Source organism: Eucyclogobius newberryi, unplaced genomic scaffold (assembly GCF_026437365.1).
Source record: "Eucyclogobius newberryi isolate DKJ021-1_F unplaced genomic scaffold, fEucNew1.0.hap1 SCAF_13, whole genome shotgun sequence".
In the NCBI taxonomy this organism is placed as follows: domain Eukaryota; kingdom Metazoa; phylum Chordata; class Actinopteri; order Gobiiformes; family Gobiidae; genus Eucyclogobius; species Eucyclogobius newberryi.
The window spans coordinates 7,497,559-7,522,511 of NW_027315757.1; the positions used below are offsets into that span (position 1 = coordinate 7,497,559).

General features: G+C 42.3%; 1 protein-coding gene across 1 annotated transcript in view; it reads right to left on the reverse strand.

Moving 5' to 3' along the window:
- Positions 1-24,953, reverse strand: part of LOC140357898 (ubiquitin carboxyl-terminal hydrolase 43-like) — a 124,220-nt gene that overhangs the window by 81,694 nt on the left and 17,573 nt on the right. The window contains exon 3 of the mRNA XM_072442453.1: positions 4,317-4,414. Within this exon, the coding sequence (XP_072298554.1) occupies positions 4,317-4,414 (98 nt within the window). The remainder of the gene's footprint in view (positions 1-4,316; positions 4,415-24,953) is intronic.

A 24,953-nucleotide genomic window follows, 5' to 3' on the forward strand; every position in this document is an offset into this window, starting at 1 on the left:
ACTGTAGTGTTTTCTTACGAGGCTCTGGTGTTGGTTTTTCATAGTGTGTGATGTTTGGAGGCTAACGCTAACCCTCCCAAAATGCATTGGAGCGATTGTATGGAACTGTACCAGCCTGAAGAATGCAGCTGTGGCAATGGCAAAACATTACAAAGAACAAAGAGACGGAAATGCAAACTATGGACACAAGGGGTGGCAACAGATTAAAACTATTACTCCAACGAGAAGACTATTGGATCTATGAACTTGAGGCCAGGGGCTACCTTTGCCGTAATGAAGAACTTAATCCATCTCCCTTTCAAGGACACAGTATATATCCCTGCTTACACTGTGGCAAGTGAGTTTGTTTCTCTGTAAATTGCGGTGGTGCCCCTTTCAAAATGGACGTGATGGTGTTTAACAGTGTTTGCATGCTACTATTCCTGTACAGCCTCGTGCAATATGTCCGACTGTTGCATTGCAGTCATGATGTGTCTAAACATGTGTAAATGTACTGATCTCTGACCAGGTGACCTCCGTAAATCACCTGCATCACGCCTCAATGCATCTTTCATTAGAACATTATATTGAGCCTACACTTTAATATTTTCTTCATACTATGACCCAACAGGCCTGAGGAAAAGTAAAAACTGTTATCACCTATTATATTGATCCCTGAAGGAGAAAGTGCATTATATGGAGGCTTTAATGAGGTATGTGACTACTTTTGTTGTTTATTGTTACACCTCCTCACAGCAGCATTTCTTTACAACACTACAGCTCCCATGATCCTCCTAAACTGGCTCTACCTCAGCTGAATAACTGAGCCGCTGAACTATATATCTCAAGAAGAAGTAAAAGCACAGTCGATCAAGCCCTGTCTTACTACATTATTTGCCTTTTTGCTTTATTTTCCTCATAGTCGTCAATGTAAAATGTGAACAATCAGAAAGAAATCGGACACACATCAGACTGAACTTTACAATAATCGGAAAGGAAATCCGGTTTTGGGTGTGTATGGAAAATGAGTAAGCAATATTACGCTCAGTACATTCATTTAATTAAGATTTCATTTTAATCTGTAGTAAAACATAGAATCAACAGTGCACTCATCATTCGTTAAAGAGTTTTCCAAGTTATAAAGTTTCAAAAGTTGTCGACTGGACACAGCTTTTCAAATCAAAACCTTGACCCGTTAGCCTTGTTATGGGTCCTTCTAACCCTTTTGTGATCTGCCAGACTCGTCTTCGCACGTGCTACTGATTAACAGAAGGCAGGTTACAACTTAACCCACCATTTTTGTGCAGAGGGAAAAAAGAGGGAATCAAAACACGTCCAGAATGCTCTCTCAGTCTCAGGCGAAATGGGCTCTTAACAAAGCTAAAAGAGCCAAGGGTGAAGGAAGCTATTTTTGCAATAAAGAGAACAGAAATAATGGGTCAATTCATAATCTGCCTTGTGTTTACAACGCTATTTACGGCAATAGTCAATCAAATCAAGATCATCTGGAACTTCGCAGAGTTGAAGTCGAGAGTCAGATACATCACAATATGAGTTAGAACGACCCGTAACAAGACTAACAGATAAACAAAAGTGGGGCGGTTTCAGGTTAAAACTCCTCCCTTTAGGGCAGGACTAATCTGAGCAGTATCAATTGTAGTTTCTCAGGCTACAACCATTAGATTGAAAATGACTTCTGGATGGGAGTCAAAAACATCTTGGCTGTGTCCGAATGTCTCCCCTCACTTGCTACATAGTTCCACACTCTGTAGTTGATTCTATTGCGCCTCAATCACAGAGCGATTCAGACCCTCACAGCTTACCTCGCCACGGGTCACATGACTCAAAAAAGTCAGCAAAACGACTATAAATATTGGTCAAATTTGTCGGACACGGACATAGTTTTTGACAAAGAACAATTCTGCAAGTTTGATTGAATGGACCTCATGTTAAAAATCAAACAGACTGGATTTTTCAGCTTTTTTCCTGTGATGGTGATTTTTGAAAAACTCAAGCTACGGTAAGTGGCTAACATAGCAACATACCAACTTAACAGCGTGATGGTTTATTTAAGTTTATAGGATTATGAAGTGTGACACAGTGTGTCACTTCCGGGTAAAGACCTGCATAGGACTAGTTTTTAAATCCCACTTTTGCTTTCTCTGACCACTCCCGCCTATTTCTGAGGGCCCTTCCGAGGGCCCTTCCGAGGGCCCTTCCGAGGTTCAGAGCATCATCATGTGAAAATACATCCATCTTCTGTTTTTGCAGTGGACACACACACACACACACACACAGACACACACACACACAGACACACACACACACACACGGAACACACACACACAAACACACAGAACACACGGAACACACACAGACACACACACACACACAGAACACACACACACACACACAGAACACACACACACACACACACAGAACACACACACACACAGAACACACACACACACACACAGAACAGACACACACAGACACACACACAGAACACACACACACACACAGAACACACACACACACAGAACACACACACACACACACAGAACAGACACACACACACACACACACAGAACAGACACACACACACACACAGAACACACACACACACACACACACAGAACACACACACACACACACACAGAACACACACACACACACACAGAACACACACACACACACACACACACACTGCTCTGTTTCACTGCTGTTTCCTGTTCTCCACGCTCTGTGGGGGCCAGTTACCCTGTCATCCGGGACAGGAGCAGTACTTAGACTGGAGGTGTTCTGGTCTGACCTGCTCCTGCTCAAGATGACATCCATCCTGCCCCGATGCATTTGGGTCGGGTCCAATGGGACTCGAGGGAAAACCGTTCAATCGGTCCAAGCTGTTGCTTAAACAGCTGATTTAGTTTTGTTCTATGCCACATACACACAGTGCTGTGACCGATTTGTTCAAATATACTGAACAAAAATGTGATTTTGTAAGTTTTTGAAACACTATTGTTTTTGCTCCTGAACCTGAAGTTCAGCTCATGAACAATGGGCTTTTCTATACATACAAAAGCCCTTTCTCTCAAATAATGTTTACAAATCTGTCTAAATCTTAGTGAGCACTGATCAGATGCTGATCAGACAGAATGGACATTGCACAGGTGTGCCTTAGGCTAGCCAGAATAATAAGACACTTTTATCCCACAGCACAATTCCACAGATGTCGCCAATTCCACAGAGTGTTTAATTGGCATGCTGACCACAAGAACGTCCAGCAGAGCTGTTGCTCGTGCATTCAGTGCATTGTTAATGTCTCTACCAGAAGCCGTCTCGTGGTCGCCTTTGGACAGCACTAAACATGGCTTAATACTTATCTAAATTCACATTAGTCCTGTATCTATAAGTATCTAGTCTTTACATAAATCACTGATATACAACTACTACAAGCTGAAGTAAATGTAAGCAGAGGAGCACTTTGGGTACGACCGGCTCTGTAACACCCTCATGACAACATTCCCCCTGATAAACAGCCCCACATACTGACAGAATTAGCACTGCACTGAAGAGACACACACATCTTATGCATCACTCACATGATTATGTGAAAATTATGCATGTCATATTTTTAGGACAGCACTAGAGTGTAATATTGTATAGGTCGGTATAATATAATCTTCTCCCTGATAGCGGTGGATGAAATGATAATACACGTTTGAGTGATCATGTATTGCACATTTAATGAAGTTGAATAGATTATTTTATGTATTCAAATAAAATCTGTTTGGCTCCAGTACAAATATATTGTTACCACTTTGTGCTGTCGGCAACTAAATCAGAAACGTTTTATTCTCAGGAAATGTGTAGTTAGATGCTAATGTTTGTTTGCTTTACCGTAAAAGAAGAAGCTTTAACGCTGAAAGTTGTGAAAATTGGGTGAACTAAGATAATTAATTTAGACTGCTGCAAACTGTTTATAATAAATTACTTTTTTCTTTAACTTTTCTTTTTTTAACAACATAAAAATAAACTAGCATTATTATTATGATTATATTTTTGACATTTTTGTTCCCTCTAACCCCGCCCACATGAAAATCTGCCACATGAAGAGGCGGGGCCAGCAGTAGATAATCAGTTCTGCAGTTTTGATCAGACAATCACTGGACCCATTTCAGATCAAGATTTTAGTTTACAATGAACTAAATGCGAGACGTGTTTTGTGATAGCTTAAACACCAGCCGAAAACCAGGGGGGGAAAGGCTAAAGGTAAAGAAACTCACAGAAGTTAAAGCACAGCCTCTATCGCTCTGAAATGACTGCGTATGACTCACTTGTATTGGGCCTGAAAGTGCTCCTGGACAAAGCTGTGCTGGTCTTTGGACGTGTGGACGGGACAGTGGTCAGGGACGTCCTCAACACCATCAGATATCTGCAGAACAAACCACATGTCACGCTTTTAGAATACTGAATCTGGGAAATCCCTATGAATACTGAGACACTTCTTAAAGAACTTGTACACCATGGAGTATGTACTTATAGTTGAGTAAAAGTGTTGGTTCCTCTTCCCACTGTGAGTAATTCTACAACTTTTCTGTTGACAACGTGAAATGATTTGAACATTGTGTTGTGAATGTTTAAACCATTCGTTGTGTGTAAATTGTCGCTGCATTCGATGACGTAGAAGAATTCCTTTTAAGACATTTTTTGCATCTTCACTAATGTAAAACGATGATAAATATTTACAAATTCATAATAAGAAAAACACCAAAACATGGAAACAAAATGTGTGGTTCTATTGTGTTCCAGTCCATACAATCAGTCAACTTGATGATCAGAATGAGCTTTGTGAAGGTGTATTCACTTTAAAAACACAGAGGAGCACTTTCTGGATGACCACCTGATGATGTCAAAAGGTGGGCTCCATCATTTTGAACATTGGATGAAACAAAAGGCAAGGGGGAATCATTTTAGATAATTTCATATTCTAAAAAGTCATAATGTTTAAATTGAATCCGCCGCTTCAGTTTTTCATCACAATCTTTACCGTTATTGAATGTTTTGTCACCTTTTGCCTCTTTTCTCCCCTCAGAATTCCCATCACTGAAGTGTCATGGATTCCTGGGCTATCAGAGGTGCAAACACGGGCTCTTATCAGCACTTTGGAGAGCAGGGCCTGGGCGAGCGTGAGCTGTGAAGGAATGTCAACTCATATCATACGTTTAAGACCTGCTAGGATCTGGTTTGAATCTGTTTGGTCCTAGTTTTGTCCTGGTCTAGGTTTGGTTAAGTTTTGGTTTAGCCTTGGCACGTTCCTGGCTTAGACCTGGTTTAGACTTGGCTTTAGTCCTAGATTCAATTTGGCTTAATCCTAGTTTATACCTGGTGTGGTCCTCGTTTACACCTGGTTTTGTTAGACTTTCTTAGACCTGGTTCAGACCTGATTTAAGGTCAGCTTAGTCCTGGTTTCGACATCACGTGATCCTGGTTTAGACTTGCTTTAATCCTGGTTTAGACCTGGTTTTGTTAGACTTGGCTTATTCCCAGCTTTAGACCTGGTTCATATCTGATTTCAACTCAGCTTTGTCCTGGTTCAGTCTTGTGCTCAGTTCTGGTTTACGTCATGACTTTTGTTCCTAATTTAGACCTGGCTGAGTCCGTATTTAGGCCTGACTTAAGTCATTAGATCTGGTCCTGCATTAACTCTGTAAGTTCTTGTTTAGTCCTGAATTGTCCTGTCTACATTCGATTTAGTTCTGGTGTAGATCCATGCTTCAATGCCACTGTTAGGAGCAGGGACCCATCTGCAGAGCTTGGTCCAGTCTTAGTCTAGACCTTAGACCTGGTTCAGACCTGATTTAGCAGGAGGATTTGACCCTGTGGTGCATGTTGTGGGTTCAAAGGGGAAAGAGGAGGAAACATGAAAACTGCACAGAAATTTGCTCTGAGACGAGACGAGAGTGCAAAGAAATCCACCGATGAGCTGAGGGATCGCCAGGTGAGCCTTGAAATGATCAATCTGAGTTACCGAATTCATAGTTATTTCATGTAATAAATAGTATTTTTTGTGAGCCGCGAGAGAACTTCTGAACCCGAAAAACCACAAACCAACAGGAGCTATAGTCTGAATGATAATGTTTGAGAGGATGATGTGCCGTGGACAAACACAGTCCTAAAGCACGTCGAGAGCGTCTAACTATGGGGGACAGGCTCCGTATCCAGGGGAGTGAGATGCACAGGTTCAACTTTGTAGTACAGATGTAGAGATGCTAACGGCGCAGCATCAGGTACGAGATGCTATCTGGGAAATTGGCTGCCAGGGAAATCATGTCACCTTCAGTCTGATAAATGCAGCTACAAGATACGTATAATAAGGAAGGAGCTATTTTTAGAATCTGACAGTGGAGAGGATTTTGAAGACATTGTGTGTGTGTGTGTGTGTGTGTGTGTGTTTTCTGGGACTTAGCGATAAAGTATGACGTTATGATTTAGCCGTGTGTTCATTTTTAGGACGCGTTGCTGATGATTATAAATACATATGAGCATTATTGAAGCCATTCTGAATTGTTAAAATAATCACAATTAAGTACAGAGCTGTGGGTGGAGATAAGGGGTGGGTAAAAACAAATATGTAGTTTAAACAAGGCTAAAAAGGTTCAAATTCAAACTTTCAGTCATTTTTGATCAGATTGTGTTAAAAGAAAGCTCAGATTAAAGTCTAACGTGAGTGACAGAGCTTCAGACAGAGCATTGCTTCCCCAGGGTTCATTTTACGGGACAGAAACTCTCATTTTGATGAAGACGCCACAGTATAACATGACAAAAACACTTTAACACGACTAAAAGCACACATAATCACCACGACACATCTTACCATCACACCTTTACGAATAAATCATCAAATAAACAGACAAAACCCCTGTTAAACTCACGAGTGAGCGTTCAGTTAAGCTGCTCCCACAGCTTGGAACATTTTTCAAATTGAACGGAGACCTTTTGAGCTGGTTTATGTGAGGGCGTTTGGCTTGATTAAAAAAAGAAAAAAGAAAAACACTATGTACATTGTCTTAACTTTTAAATGTGGACTTGTTTTAAACTCTTCTATTTTATTTTTGTGCAAATGTGTAAATGCTTTCGTGATGTGTGCTGCCTTTTCAGCCCAGGTCACCATTGAAATAAAGAGAAAAAATGGTTAATTAATAAATGACTGGTGTGTGCATGTGGTGCTGGACGTCCCATGAGCGAGCTGCGTGAGCCGAGGGGGAAATAAAGTCGTCTCTCGCTGGCATCTCGCACGCTGTCACTGATTTGAAGCCTTCAGATAAACGGCACGGACACGGCTCTGCTCCCCGTGTGGGTCGGTGGTCCGTCAGCAGCAGCAGAGGCAGCGGGAAGCCCCTCGCACCACCGCACCACCACCACACAGAGGGGAGAAGAGAGAGAGAGCACAGTGCGAAGGGCATCAGGTGCTCGAGGGGCACCACCAGCTTTACCAGGCGGTTTGGACTGACATAGGCTATTTGTGCAGCAGCTGTACTGCTCCTTTTGTAATAAAACATTGAGCCTTGAGTGGGCCTACTCTGTCTTTAGTTCTTTATCAATACAAACTAGGACTCAAGTGTTGCCTCTCTTGCCGTAGCGAGGTCGAAATGCACAGGGGCAGCTCCAAGCCATAGTTTAAACAGAAGCAGATCAGGGGCACAGCTGGGACCAGTTTTGATCCTCATGTGTAATCTAAGAACCGCAAGGAGCAAAACAGTCTTTCGATTATGAAAAATTGCCCTGATATTCAAAAAGAAACCGAGAAAAAGAGAGAATGAAGCAAGACGTGGGATGCATTCAGCTGGTGCGGCGAACCGTGCAGCTGTAATCGTGGACAAAGTGGTGTTTTCTAGAGCCTCGATCTGTTCTGCAGAGGAGCAGGAGAAGGGCTTCAGGTGACGCTGCAGCAGGGGCCGAGCAGGGACATTTAGGGGCTGTGGGGGGCCCTCATTATAAACTGAGTTGTTGATAATATTGCATCTATAATTAAACTGATTAGGTTGAAAAGTTCTTGGTTGAGGGCCCCCAGAACCCACTTTGGATTATGATTCATGCAATATTGAAAAAATAACTTCAGAAAGAGTTGGTTAAGGAGTAAGGTTGTATGACAGACACCAATCCTCTAAATATTTTTGGGGGGCACCACTGAGCATTTCTGCTTGGGGCACCCAAATGACTAGCAGAGGCCCTGCTTTCTTCTCTACAACAGTATCTTATCTAAAACACTTTTCAATCCACACATTTGTTTCAAGAGTAAAAAAGTGACCATGGACCAAACAGCTGTTAGCCTAACACAGGGCTGAACGTTTTCCGTTGCTGTGACAGATTTCCGTCAAGTGGTGAAATTTTATAAATCCATAATGTGTTGTTTAAAGTCTATTTAAATCTTTTAATCCAAGTTTGTAATCTTGTCTGTAATCTTTAGTGTGCAGAGTCTCCCTGTTAAACGCTCAAAAAAGGCAGAATTCCTACACAAACTAATTCAAAGTGCTTTACTGAACAGGAAACAATGCATTAAATTAATTTAGTCACAAATATGATGGTGAAAAGTTAAGAAAACAAGCTTATTTTGAACAATAGAAGGTTTTGGGTTCAGAAATCCTGGCTATGAGCTACGCCAAAACATACAAAAAATAACCAATGCCTCAGCGGGGAAAGGCTGTTTCCACATTTATTATTATTATTACACTGTATTTATATAGTGCTTTATCATTTATCTGACCCTTATGGGTGCTTTACGAAGTACAAGGCACAACCATGGAGCAGACAGACTGGGGCAAAGAGACATTTGGGACATGTGCTGTAAAACCAAGGAAGTTATGGACAAAGACATGATAACAACAGCCCCGTCTAAATGTTAACATGAATTAAAAGCTAAATATTGTGAATCAAAGTTCTGTATTTTGAGTTTGGCAGTGTAGCAGTGGTTCAGAGAAGAGGTTTTATTCATCTGTAAGAGCTAAAGCAGAACAAATAAAGCTACAGAACCAACAGAAGCTCATTCTTTCTGAGGTATGTGTGTCTCAATGAGTAAAATTGTAAGTGAAGGAGAAGGGACCATTGATAAAAACAAGCCAAGGACTTGCCTTCTGAAAGTGGGCCGGTCCACAACCTACATTTCCTGGGCTGAAATAGGAGTCCCAGCACGCCACTGGTTCCGGCTAATTATCTCTAGAAAGAAGAGTCTACATATTCCTGACAGCTAACCTGGCTAGCAAACATCCATAATCCACAAATGCACCATGTAAATCCCTGCAGAAACATTGAAGAACAAAAAAAACAAAACAAAACATGGAAGTCATCAGAATTCTAGTCTCTGTTTCATTCTTCAGCTCTAATTCAATTATTACCGCGCAGAAAACTAACGCGCCATTATCCAGCGAGAAATCATCATCTTTTTCCTCCGAGGCGCTTTTCCCACTATGAGATTAACAATATGAAAAAGTCATTTGGCAGCTTTGAAAATAACACAGAATTCACTCGACAAAAGAATTGGCTCAATCTTCGCCACTCAATACAAAAGAGAAATATATCAAAATATGAATCTTGACTTGAGAAGTTTACATGTACCGGTATTTACTTTGTTTTTGTCATGACCTCTTGACACTATTTCTCTCAGGTTTTCATGTAATTATCCGTGGATGATTTTAAGAACACAGGAATTAAACGTCCAAATCGGGATGGGACGATGCCGTTTTGTAACTGTTCAATTCTAATCTCGATATCAGCGCATTTCAATTTGGTTGGGCATCAGAAGCACTAAAACATGTGCCTCTTTTTCTGCTAAATAAAACTGCTTTTTTAATTGTATTGTTTTTTTTACAGTCGATATGGGGTAAGTCATGATTTTTACAAAAGAAGCACAGTGCGTTTGCTTTTGTACTTTCTTATTTTCCACTACTGTCTGCAGGGCAAGGACATCTGAACTTGGCACGACACCCCTATCAAATATTAAAGTTCAACTCTTCCTCTCTTACTGCCATTAGAATAGCAGAGACCCCGCATTCTTGTGGACCACCCGCTCCGCTCGCTTCTGCTGGCGTTCCACAGTCCAGGGGATGGATCGTAAAGCGGGACGAAGATTCCCAGTAATGGCCCCACTGTGAATAATTTAAACATAGACATAGTGCTGGGGAAGTGATCGAGAACAAAGGAGCGAGGCGGCTGAGTGGCTACAGCAAGAAGGTCGCGAGTTCAGCCGGTGGGCTTTTCTGTGAGGAGTTTGCATGGGTTAGCGTTCACCCTTTCACGCAAAACATTCACCAAATGTAAAACCCTCCAGGTCCAGACCATGACTGGACCAAGATCTGGAGCTGGGTCCCAGCTGCTTCTGACAGGTTTAACCCCAGCGGCGTTGAAAGATGAGTTAATGTTGAGTGTTTAAGGGTGTCCTCAGGGTGTTTATGCACTCTGCTGAGCATGCCCAGTTTTCTCTTTACTTCACTCTTCATAGACACACACACTTGCTTCCCTGTTGCTTCACTGTGGTCTTTTCTTTCACAATGTGTGCTTGTGGCAGCAGAGAAGAGCTTTCTGAGAGAAAGCTGACAGACAGAGGCGGGAGATGTGCCTCGCCGAAGTCGATCCAGTTCGACTCATCAGTGAAGTGGATTGGCCTGAGGTCGGGCGCTGTCACACCAGAGTCGCCCTGCAATGGACTACGGCTAGTACGTTCACACTAGCCAAGGCACTAGGATGGAAAGCTCTGTTATATCGACCTGACTAGTGGTAGCGTCAAAACAACCTTAATTACAGCACCAGACAACTATTGAAGAGATTAGGACGTGCTCGTGCCAATTCTGATTTTTGGTTGTCTGGGGAAATCCAATCTGGGGAAAACACCTCTGAAACAGGTTTGTAAAGGTCTGAACTAGGGTTAGCAGACGGGATACTTTGTTAAATAAAATAACACGCATTCTGACCTGTAACCTGGCCTTGCTTCCAGCCTTTTGTGATTTGCCTATTCCAACCATTTAAATGTCCATTTCGATTCTACAGCGATTGCCTTTGCAGCCTCAGTGAGTACTTGGGCCCCGTAAAGCAGATTATTGACATGCACGTTTATTGCTCTGGTCTTAGAAAGGGGACTTGTGAGTGGTCCATAGTAAACACATGAATGGGAAAATCAAAGCGTTGCACTCGGACACAGAGGAATAATAGACAGTGGGCTTCCGAGCGTCTCCTGCTGAACTGGCTGTTGTGCAAGAAGCTATAAATAGTGCTTGCCTTGTCCGCTGCTCTGTGTGGGCCCTCGCTGTGGAGAGGACGAGTGCCTTCCCAGGTTTTAGAGCACGGACTAAAAAAGAATCCTGGCAAAAATGTAAAGAATGACAGAAGAGTGCTGAGAAAGTAGAGGACTATTTATTGTATTAACCTTTATTTGACCAGGTAAGAAACCCATTGAGATCGAGACCTCTATTTCAAGAGAGACAAGTGGAAATGTAACAGCACACAAATCATGAAAAACATTCACACATTTAAAAGAGGAAAATTAAAACAGTTTGTTTTAATAGAGCAAAAACCCAAGACCAGTTCACGCAACCTAAATTCCGACTGAAAGGAGTTCCAAGTCGCAGGTGCAGAAGGCTTGTTTCAGCTCTCTGCATAATCGTGCACAGATACGTGGGCACATAACCACAAATACAGATATAGATTAGAGTCACAGTGAACCTTTGAGCATTCAAAAAGGCCACTCAGCCCTGGCACACAGGTCACAGTGATGGGTGAGTCTAAAACAACCTGTCACAAATCTTGGCGCACAATATTACACAGTCTCTAGGGATCGCAGACTTAGCTGTGGCATTAACATAAAAAAAAAAACATCACCACAATCCAACAGAGGTAAAAAGGAAGCAGATACCAGACATTTATGAGCTTGAGAGAGTGAAGCAGGGTGTGTTACGATAATATAAACCAAGCTTAATCTTCCATTTTCAATCTTCAAAACTACATTTTGCAATTGAACCTTAAAAGTCTAGTACAAAGCCAAAGTACCCAAAATGTACTCAGAAGGGTTACCCGGAGAAGTAGTGATCTGGGGGATATGACCTGGTAGCACACGACCATGCAAGGAAATCATGGCATGGTTTTGTCTGAATTCAACATTAACTTCAGAGACTACAATCAAGACTGTAATGTCTCAATGGACCATTCAAGTGAGGTTGAGCAAGAGTATCTTATTATCAGCACAAAAGTGGTATTAAACAGATCAAAACAAATATTCTTTATATACACGGAGAATAAAAATGGGCCAAAAATGGAGCCCTGAGGTACTCCTTTGGACACATCCAGAAAATAGGAAGAAACCCCCCTTTGACACATTATAATGGATTTGACAAACCAGTTTAAGGATTGGTCAGATATACCATTTGGCTTCCAGATTGTATCTTAAAAATGTGACTTAAGGGATCTGCTATATAGTTGGTTAGTTTCAATAAGAATGGTTCCAGATTATCTGGTGTCATTTATGTCCAGGGATCGCTGAGAAACTCACTCAAAGGACTTCAAAGTAAACTTAAAAGAGCAATGATCCAGACATTTGGATAAACCGCTGATTTCATCCCAGACAATGTGTTGGAAATACAGTAAGGTACAGAGGGTACAGAGACTCCTATCTTAAAATGACCTAAAACACACATTGCAAAGGGTTAAGATGTTTAGTATAATTGCATTTACAAACACTGATATGAGAGCGCTGAAGAAAAAAATATAGTAAATGGTTTGTGTGTCCACTTCTCTTTAAAGTTAATTAACAGGCAAGAAAAGGGCCACTCGGTGACAAAGAAATCCATTGTCCTGGAGACGGCCTCGTGACACCACACTCTCCAAATGAAGTTAAACCCATTGAAGAAACATAACAATACAACTTACTGTCCAAAGATGTGTGACACGTGACGGGACGAATTTCCAGGTCGAGAGTAAAGGAGCAACTAAAGGGAAAGTCGCACAAGAACTTTCAATGTTTTAACTATCAGATGTTTAACTTTCCAAGTAGGGTAATTTTACTATAATGAATGTATTATGGCAATTACAACTACAATCAAGCACATTTCTTGTCAGTGGTAATTAAAAGGGCACTACTTTTCTCTATGGAGATGTTGTTTCGCCTGGAATTTTGAAAAACCTGCTTAAAACTCCATCAAGTATTGTTTTGGCGATACAGACCATACAACATACAGTAATGAGGAATGAGCAGGTGAAGGCCCGTCCACCAGACAAGTTACACAGTGCAATATACATACTCAATATAATGAATCCCCCATCATTCAAACGTGCAATGAAAGCTTAAAGTTGCAGAGCTTTCAACGAGACTAGACTGAGGCACAATCTCATTAGCGAGCTTCAAATTGATGGGCCATTTGATCAATTAACACATCTTTGTAAAACTTCACTTAGGGAGATTTATCCGGGCTATAAAAGAGGAGGTTAATTGTGATGACAAAAGGCGGTACGGCGGTACTTCTGACGAGTTTTCTGCCTGCTCTGCTGAATAGAACTGCACTCGCATCAAGATGGAGCTCGGACGTTCAGTAAGGTTTAAAGATGATGTATTGTAACTGTAATTTAGCTTTTTAAAAAGATATCTGGATAATTTTGGTCGAATTGAATGTTCCATATTATGCTAGACTTACATTTTTGAGATTTTAATCATCTTATTATATGAGCTTCGAGTAATTCCACACATTTGGAAACACTCGACTCTTGATGTCATCTAGCGGTGATCCGTGGAGCTCCTCTGTGTTGTACTGTGTTTAGCTGCCATGTTATCAGGATCACAATCAGAACAGATTTATTGCCATTGTCATTGAACACAGATCGCAAACATAGGAACTTGTTGGTGCAACATAAAACAATGGCTAATAAACTAAAAATAACAGCAACATCCATTGAATCAATTAAGAATTTACTAATAAAATAAGAACACTTGGTCTCAGTATGTACACTGACATTTTCACAAAAATGTACAGATGGTCAGAAATGGTGCAGAAATATAGTTGAAGATCATTAATCGTTAACTGCGGTTCGGGAGCTGGACCACGCCTCAACCTCTTACTCCTTCAGCAACCACGCCTCCACTCTTTAACCACACCTCTAATTACCCAGAAGTCCTATTTATACAGGCCAATCCCAGGATGTCTTGTTGTCTCTGCTCTCTCGACCCCACCCTCCCACCCCAGAGACTCCCGTCTCTATCATCTTCACCTCAACACATCACCATCTGATCACCCGAGACAGAGCCCCCATCCTGAGTCTCTACCCAGCCAACTCTCATCGATCCATCATCGATCCATCATTGATCCATCATCGATCCATCATCACTATTATCAATAAACATTCTTTCATATTCCATTGTTGTGGCGTGGTCCTTGCTAGTGAAGTGAAAAGTGTGTGAATAGCATTGGTTGAGTATTGTTAAAGTGGCAGGTGTTAGTGTTCATGAGTCCAACGGCAGAGGGAAAGAAATTGTTGTTGTGTCGGAAGGTTCTGGTCCAGATGGACCTGCCTGAGGGGAGTGGCCTCCTGCCTGAGGGGAGTGGCCTCCTGCCTGAGGGGAGTGGCCTCCTGCCTGAGGGGAGTGGCCTCCTGCCTGAGGGGAGCGGCTCAAATAGTCCGTGTCCAGGGTGAGAAGAGTCGGCTGTGATCCGACCTGCTCGTCCCAGAGTCCTGGAGACGTATAGGTCCTGCAGAGATGGAAGTCTGCAGCCGATCACCTTCTCAGCAGAGCACACAATGTGTTGTAGTCTCTGTTTGTCCCTGGCTGGGGCTCCTGCGTACCACATGGTGATAGAGGAGGTGATGGAGGATTTGAGGATGGACTCAATGATGGCCGTGTAGAACTGCACCATCATCTCCGCTGTAAGCTTTGCTTTCCTCAGCTGCCGCAGGAAGTACATCCTCTGCTGGGCCTTCTTGATGAGGGAGCTGATGGTGGGCTCTCACTTCAGGTCCTGGGCCGAAGCAGAAGGAGTCCACGGTGGTGATGGGGGAGTCGGTCAAGGTGAGGGGGGCTGGAAGGCTGTGACTTTCTTGAAGTCAACGATCATCTCCACTGTCTTCTGGGCGTTGAACTCCAGGTTGTCACCGCTGCACCAGGACACCAGCCGGTCCACCTCCCTCCTGTAGACAGACTCATCCCCGTCCGAGATGAGCCCGATGAGATATTCCTTTATGATGAGGGTGGTGTCGTCCGCAAACTTGATCAGGTTTACGGAGTCGTGGCTGGAAGTGCAGCAGTTTGTGTACAGGGAGAAGAGCAGGGGAGAAAGTACACAGCCCTGTGGAGATCCAGTGCTGATAGTCCAAGTGTCTGAGACATTCTTCCCCAGCCGCACGCACTGCGTCTGATCCGTCAGGAAGTCAATGATCAGGCTCATGTTGTATTATTGTCCTATCATCAAAAACACACCTGGAGTATTAGTATTAAACTCATGCTTGTTTCATGAATTCTGTTCACTATCTGGTCTTCTCTGAGCGTTCATAAATCACTCCCCGGATTGTTGTGTCACAGGTATAAATCCGGACATTTGTTGGCAGTCCATAATCTGTCACCGGACTCTGAGGTCAAATAGTGTCCACAACCAAGGCATTGCTTTCTTAGCAAACTATTCACATTTCTGCTCTTGTGCTGCAAAATCTTTATTGTTGTGTCTCCATTGGTGGCTTTTATGGATGACCAAGTAAACTGTAAAGCTGTATATTTCTGCAGCAAACTTCTCTGTACATCATACCATCCAATATGAGCAGTAGTGACACTTGTTGTTGCATCCAATGGACTTTGCAGATTTATTCATGTGTGGAACTCTGTTCAGAGTGTCACACATATCACTCTGGCATGAGCCAGGTTAACAAAAGCATGTTTAAAGTGCATATTTCCACATCCCCAGCATTATTCACTTCACTGCTTCTTGACAAATGACCTTCTTATAGAATATTAAGGGCAATGAAGCAGCAAAAGTGTTTGAAATGTAGAATGTAAGAGCTCTTTAAAAGGTTTGTAGAGACATCTGTCCTCTAACCCAAAGGTGGGCAGTTTGATTCCTACTCCTGGAATAGCGTACTGTTGTTGTGTCCTGGGGCAACAGTTGCTGAATTGAATATGTAATAATTGCTAGTCAGAAAGACAGTTGAGTCAGAATTCAACTTTCAAATGCACTTAAAACCTAGATTATACATGTGTTTGTACTACATCTATCTATTAGCATCATGCTAATTCTAACTGTGCTGCTAATGTATTTATCACATTAGAAACTGTTTTACAAAAAAAAAAACAGTCTAATAGCAACACTAAAGGTAAAAAAAGGCCTGAGGCCGATTTTGAACCCTGAGTGAAGCTCCGCCCACTTTCTCTCGCACTGATGTTGAACCATGACTGGATTATCACAGGAAGTTGTTTCCACATAATCCTCACCTAACAACGTCTCTGATTGGATTCAATCGACTGTTGATTCCTTATGGTTCTCATCCAAAAAACAAAATAGATAGCTAAAGGAAAGAGATAAAGCTTAATTTCAACGCTTAAATGCAACAATTACATGGCACAAACTATGATTAGACGGTTCCATAATGAGCTAGCAGCAAAACAGGCTTGTGGTTATTATACTTTTATCCGCCCACATCAGCTGCTTTGGATTTTAATACACCATGAAAAAAACCTGCATTTGTCAATCTTTAAACAGAATTCTTTCCACGATGTACAGGCAATCTGTACTTTTACAATATACTGTACAGGGTAAAAGACGTTTCACTGAACTGGAAGAAACAGAAGTCTGGAACAGGGCAAATTAACCATTGTAGTGCGAAATAAACACATTGCCTTTTGTCATGTGTTTGAGGCGTCGGACTGACAATCACACGTATCTTTTTCAGATCTTCCCCGTCTTCGCCGGCAAATCCAATTAGAATGGCGAGTCGAAGAGGCATGGCGGCCGCGTATCTCTGAAAGTGATTCCTCTCAAGTCCTTCCATCATCGCGCACCCTCGAGCCCGGCCGACTGACACTCTCCCGCGATTCTCCGCACTCAGCAAAGGCCCTGCCACTCAGCCGCGCCAACTGTTTCAGACTCTATCATGAAGCCTATTTCGCCCGCTCTTTGCTCTGAACAAACAAGACGAGTTCAGCCCCCGGCAGAATGCGCAGAACGTCTCCGGGTATTTGCCTTGACAGAGCAAACAAAAGGCAAATGTGGAGTTGATTAAGCTGGATTGAAACGATATATCGGCGTTCTAATGTGGAGTTTGTTTCACAGATGGAAAGAACTTTTTCCGTCGTATCCCTTCTCTACTCGATTACCAAATGGGAAGATAAATAGTCAAGCTGCTCTAATCGCACATTGCTTTGTTGGTTTGATTGTTTTCCTGTTTGTATGTCCGATATTAGGCTTTTTACCATCTTATCTCTTATTTACAGTAACAATTTGTACCTTTCTGGAAGTGGCACGTCAAGCGCATGATTCCATTGAAATAGAATGTTAAAACCAGACTTCTGAACACTCTCCATGCAGATAAGTTTTATGCCATACTGTGGAATATTCTTCTGTAGATGTACTGTCCAGGCCTCCGCAAACGAGTCAGGTTTGTGGAGGTCAGGGCTCCAGACTGCCACCAGATGCTCCCATTTTGACCCTATTCATTAGTATTCTTTTTGACTAACTAGACGTTTTAGGTGAACACATAATTATTACAGAACTTTAATACTTTTCTCAGTTCGAACTACTTAACATCGCATCAAATCAAAACGTATTGCTCTCTGTCCTCGTCTCTGACAGCTGAGGCTGACCTCTGACCTGTGTGTGACTGTAGAAGCGGTCAGTGCAGCGTGACCTACAGACATCTCTGATATTTGTCAGACTCTAACTTTCTGTGACCTCCCGTTGTGTCCCCACAGAGAACAGGAGCAGGGGCCGTAGTCTCAGTGATAGTGATATTTCAGTGATAAGTGAAGGAGCTAACGTGCTAACTGCTCACACTGCTCTAGTGCTTGATCAACAGCTTCAATTTTCCATCTGCCTTTAGACGCTCCTCAATATGAAAGCAGAGTAGAGAATACACTGATATTCATGGGTACGTAAAGTGAATCTACATACGAACAGGGGAACTACGGTACCTCATAATTAAGGTCCCAGTATTCCCCGGTGCATCCATTCCATGCATGTTGTTGAGTCTAGGCCTGTTGTCTTGAATCTCCTCAAATGATCGAAGAGGCTCCAGGTCCAACCACATCCTCAGTATTTGTGTATAAATGTATGTAGGTATAGCGTAACATATAGCAGCATATCCAGCCTAAGGGTATGAAGGGGCAATGAGAGAGATTTAAACACCTACAAGACAGATCGTTTTTTACAGATGCCTTTTGCTTGGTTCTTGTTAGTCAGGTAACAAGAACTAAAGTGCATATGTCAGGTTTTTACGATTTTCTAATTTGGACTGGTGTATTTGTACCTGTTGTACATATAAATGATAGTTTTACACCAATCGAGTAGGTATTTGAGGAGAAAAAAAAAAATCTGTACAAAATGACAGGAAGTTTCTTTTCCATTTCAGCATTAAAACAGCTCGACCACAGTCTAAATTCAGATGGAGTAGAAGAGAAAACACAGGAGCTGCACAGGCCACACACAGTTTAGTCTATCCTCCTTTATAAACAGTGAGAACACACTTACTTCACTGTCTGCATGTGTTTATACTTCTCTGTCCAGTCTGGTGCCACGAGGAGCAGAGGAGCCGGCCGAGGAGGCGCTAACCAAAACAGACCATCAAGTGTAGGAGGAACCAGGACAATACATCACTTTTATCTACTTTACTTCATTTGTCAAATACATCACATTCGGGGAATAATAGAAAAAATACAAAGAGGCATAAAAAAGCCACATATCAACATCCCAGTAAAGCCATACCAGAAATAAGACAATTATTATCCAAACTACAAGATAAATCCAGAAAAAGCATGTCAAAATCCTGTGTCTGTCATGCAACAAAACATACATAGGTGAAACAGAGTACAAGAAGGACACAACAGGGACAGGCACAAGAGAACCTCAAATCTGCCAATACGGATCAGTGCAGAAAAGAGAGGCATGAAATATCTAAATAATATAAATGCATTATTAATCTGGACACCAATTCTACTAAAATATATAGTAAAAAAAAAAAAGAGACGGTAATGTTTGGAAAGAATTATGTTTTTCAAAGTGCACATCATTCAGAGGGAAATGCAAGCTGTTGGAGAAACTGTGGTTGTGGCCCACCATTATCATGTGTTTGTGTCTTAATGTTCAGAAATATTGGACTGAGAATAACAAAGCACTAAATTTAGTTGTTTAATTTCTAGTGTGCTTTGGAACAAATGCATAGTTCTAAAGCATCTCACTACTTTAGAACTATGTATTTGGGTCTCAAAACCCCTGCCATGGACATAATACATGGATGTTATATAGGGAACCATCACAAAGACGTGGACTACACAATATGACAATCAAAGACTAAACATAAATAGCAGGTTCGGTTCTGCCATCTGGGCGGGGTCTGTGTGGAGTTTACATGTTTCTCCTCGTGCCTGGGTGGGTTTCCTCTGGGTTCACCCCCATCAACTAAACATGCACCCCAGGTAAACGGGACCAAGCCGAGCTCAACATCAACTACAATCTCCCTATGTTGACAATAAACTCTAATCCAATCTAATCTGGCATTAGAAAAATAGAAAATAGACTTTTGCTCACATTTAGACAGACTTTGGACTCACTAGGACAAATATGCCATATGTATGTAAATATGAATAGGTATATTTATTCACACATGCTGGAATAAGGATGCCATTGGGATTCAGAGACGCACTCGCAGGACAGTGAACGGAGACGACGGGGCCTATCAGCTTTCACGGACCTGGGATACTGTCTTGGAAAAGTCGGACTGCAGAGGGCGCTGTTCCCCTACGTGGACGACCAAATAAACATGAACGGGAGAAGGAAAGAATAAAAGCTACATTCTGTTATCTAAAAACAGAAAAAAAGTATCATTGTGGTGTTGCATTAGGTATTGAGCACCAGTGGCGGCTGGTGATTTTTTTTTAGGTGGGGCTATTTAAAATTTTGAATTTCGTAGATGTGATTTCCTGCATTCTGGTGCATTTTAGGCATAGTTCTCAACCTATTTGTCATCCCAGGGGGAGATAACGCGTAGTAAAGCGGGAGATTCCCCCCCAGAGCGACCGCGGTAAAGTGGCCCGCACGAGAAAAATCTGTTGTGCGATGTGGCTGTTAATTACGGTAATCGTAAAAAGTACGGCAGTGGTGTTTACTAAAACCACACATAACTACTAATTTACCACAACAGTGTGTCATCCCAAACAAAAAATCGAATCAGCCATGCAATAGCATAGTGCTCCGTTAAAACTAGTGTGCTCACATTAAAACTAGCTTGCTAGCTGACATCACTTTGTTTAATCGGCTGTCACTCCGCTATTAACGGAAAATACCTTTCAAACTCGGTGATTGTATTCACAACTAATGTGTCCTTCATCCTACCAAATATAATGAAACAGCATGTAGTATTGCACCCGTGAGCCAAGCGGGAGTAGAGTTCATCCATCCATCCATTTTCTACCGCTTGTTCCCTTTCGGGGTTGCGGGTGACTGGAGCCTATCCCAGTGACTTTGGGCCTTAGGCGGGGAGTAGAGTTCAATCTACTTCAATATACTCTATGTAAACAATGACATCATGAATCCACATGGCTGAGCACAATACTAGAACTTCCTATAAATATCACAATTTCATCACCACAAAAAAAATGATAGTCTCCTGATGCTGCCTGTATGCTGTGAGTGAACCTCTGGGTGATCCTGCCATGAAGACAGAGTCCAATTATCACACGCACAATCTCTGGAAAAGGTTCTGGTGTATGTTTTCCCCTTTTCTCTCGGCTTGTCAGGTCCGAGTTGTTTTACAATGAGCTTTTCCTCAAAAGTTCTTCTTCAAAGTGAAGCAGATGTGAGGATTTGACTGAATTTGCGGCAAATTCATCCGACGTCGCCACACTTTGCTGCTGGAATGAAAACATCTGTAAACAAGCAGCTGCAGCGGTGCATCTTGGTACTTTAGGGCGCTAATCTTCAGCGCCCCAAACCCATAAAATTCCTCGACGATGATTGGCGGATATGTATTCTTTTTTGCCTAGCAACAGGGGAGCCATTGGCTTAAATACAGCACAATGGGGCTGATCGAACAGGCGCCCCGGCAAGACAGCCTATTGGCTCCTACACCAAACATGATAAACGTTCACGTTTTAAACGTGGAACTTGAAAGTGAATGTAAATATAATTCTGGAGAGTTCTAAACCCATAAAGCAAAATCATCAATAGCATCTAATTAACACAGGTTATTTTTTCAAAATGAGAGATTATTAAAAAAATAAAATGAAATAAAAACAGGCAGTCAGGTCAGGTGGGGCGGCGCCCCTGTTGAGCACGTTCCTTGATATCGAAATCAACTTTGACAGTTTAGATTCGGGACAACACTCATTTTGAATATGAATCTTGATTTAAGGAGTTTTTGTGAATTCATGTTTGGTTTGTTTCAAGGTATTTCTCACTGGTTTCATCATTCTGATTTATTTAATTTATGCAAAGTTACCCAAAACTGTGGGGACAAATCCCATGTTTCCTTCTCTCCCCCTGATGCGTCCTGACTCTGTGGTATGACACTCTGGTTTAGTCCTGGTGGAATAGTCCTAATCTTAGACTTGCTCGAATCCTTGTTGAATCCTGATTTTGTCTCTTAATCTCAATCTCTTCATTTGGAATTCAATCATATACAGTCACTGACCTTAGCCGTCCCTCTCCAGCACCGGTCACAGAATGCCATGACCCTGTGAGCCCCCGAGCCAGGGGTCATAACAACAATAATATAGATCCACCTTTTTTTAACTAGTTAAGAACCCATTGAGATCGAGACCTCTTGTTCAAGGATGACCTGGTGCAAAGGGGAAGACATGACCGCTCACAAATCATAAAATCATTTACACAAATCAGAGCCATTTAAGAGCAAATATCTTTTATTTAGTTTATATTTAGTATTTATATTTAGTTTATATTTAAAAGCAACATTTTTAAAGGATTCTCATTCTTCTTTTTTTACTTCTTTTTTTTCTTCTTCTTCTTAGTTGATAAAATCAAGGAGCCTGTACTTAATATTTGTCCAAGATATTAGTTAAACATTAGTAACCTTTACTTTTAAACACAATATGTGCAATAATGTTTACCTTACTCAGAATAGTTGATTTATCTTTACTCACAATGGTTGAGTAACACTAAAGCGCACAGTGTTAGTTTTACTCTTACTTACTACTTTAAGCTTTACTTCAGATTTGTAACTAAAATAACACCTTTCCTCTTAAGTTTAAGTTTAATATAATATCTGTTTAAGCTTCATTCTGAACACGGTTCACTCACTTCCTGAAATACGTCTCGACAAGTGAAGTTTGAATGATGTTGTGGGATTTAACAAATTATTGTCTTCAAAAAGTGATCTGGTAATTAAATTATATATTTACTACTATTTATATTATTTACTCAAATATTTGAATTGCACAAACATTTTTAAATATGTTTGAATGTCTGAGATAGCTGTATAAAAACTCTTGTATTGTTGCAAATATTAAATTATTCATGGTTGATCATCATCAGTTTATGGTTTGGGGAAATGACAATTCTGCCAAGCGATTTTTGAATTTGTGGTTAATTTGTCAAGCTTTTTTCCAGTAAAATGTACATTAACAAAAACAGATTGTAAAAACTTATTTGTTTTATTTTTTCTACACAGCTTTTTCTCTCTGTTGTTTGGCCAGGCATTATGCTTTTTAAAATGTAATCTTCTGCATGTTTATCAGACCAACATGTCTCACAGGTGAGATGAGATTGTAGATTTTAGACTCAGGAATATAAATGACCAAACTGTGATTTTGCTTTGATCCTGTCCCAGACTCTGAACACCAGAGGAAGCGTGGGACACTGAACACGGTGAGTCAGGTTTTGGCCCCCTGTGATATCGCATTTTGGCAAATATCCAGGACAGGTCCTGTCCAGGTCTTGTCCCAGTCCTGTCCAGGTCCTGTCCCTGTCCAGGTCCTGTCCCGGTCCTGTCCAGGTCTTGTCCCTGTCCAGGTCCTGTCCCGGTCCTGTCCAGGTCCTGTCCCTGTCCCTGTCCTGCCCCAGTCCTGTCCCAGTCCTGTCCAGGTCCTGTCCCAGTCCTGTCCCTGTCCTGCCCAAGTGCTTTTGTTTCTTTGTGCTTGTTCAGGAGAGGTCACCGTGAGGTCACTGTCTGAAATGCCCTGGACCTCCGACATCTCGCCTGCTGCTGCTGCTGCTGCTGCTGCTGTTACTGCTGCTGCTGCTGCTGCTGCTGCTGCTGCTGCTGCTGCTGCTGGACACTAGACAGGACACTAGACAGGACACTAGACTGTACACTAGACAGGACACTAGACAGGACACTAGACAGGACACTAGACTGGACACTAGACTGGACACTAGACAGGACACTAGACTGTACACTAGACAGGACACTAGACAGGACACTAGACAGGACACTAGACTGGACACTAGACAGGACACTAGACTGGACACTAGACAGGACACTAGACTGGACACTAGACAGGACACTAGACTGGACACTATACTGGACACTAGACTGGACACTAGACTGGACACTAGACAGGACACTAGACTGGACACTAGACTGTACACTAGACAGGCCACTAGACTGGACACTAGACTGGACACTGGACTGGACACTAGACTGTACACTAGACAGGACACTAGACAGGACACTAGACTGGACACTAGACTGGACACTAGACTGGACACTAGACAGGACACTAGACTGGACACTAGACTGTACACTAGACAGGACACTAGACTGGACACTAGACTGGACACTGGACTGGACACTAGACTGTACACTAGACAGGACACTAGACAGGACACTAGACAGGACACTAGACTGGACACTAGACAGGACACTAGACTGGACACTAGACTGGACACTAGACAGGACACTAGACTGGACACTAGACAGGACACTAGACTGGACACTAGACAGGACACTAGACTGGAGACTAGACTGGACACTAGATTGGACACTAGACTGGAAACTAGACAGGACACTAGACTGGACACTAGACTGGACACTAGACTGGAGACTAGACTGGACACTAGACAGGACACTAGACAGGACACTAGACTGGACACTAGACTGGACACTAGACTGGACACTAGACTGGACACTAGACAGGACACTAGACTGGACACTAGACTGGACACTAGACTGGAGACTAGACTGGACACTAGACAGGACACTAGACTGGACACTAGACTGGAGACTAGACAGGACACTAGACTGGACACTAGACTGGACACTAGACTGGAGACTAGACAGGACACTAGACTGGAGACTAGACAGGACACTAGACTGGACACTAGACTGGACACTAGACTGGAGACTAGACAGGGCACTAGACTGGAGACTAGACTGGACACTAGACTAGACACTAGACAGGACACTAGACTGGACACTAGACAGGACACTAGACTGGACACTAGACTAGACACTAGACAGGACACTAGACTGGACACTAGACAGGACACTAGACAGGACACTAGACTGGACACTAGACTGGAGACTAGACAGGACACTAGACTGGACACTAGACTGGACACTAGACTGGAGACTAGACAGGACACTAGACTGGAGACTAGACTGGACACTAGACTAGACACTAGACTGGACACTAGACTGGACACTAGACAGGACACTAGACTGGACACTAGACTAGACACTAGACAGGACACTAGACTGGACACTAGACAGGACACTAGACAGGACACTAGACTGGACACTAGACAGGACACTAGACAGGACACTAGACTGGACACTAGACTGGA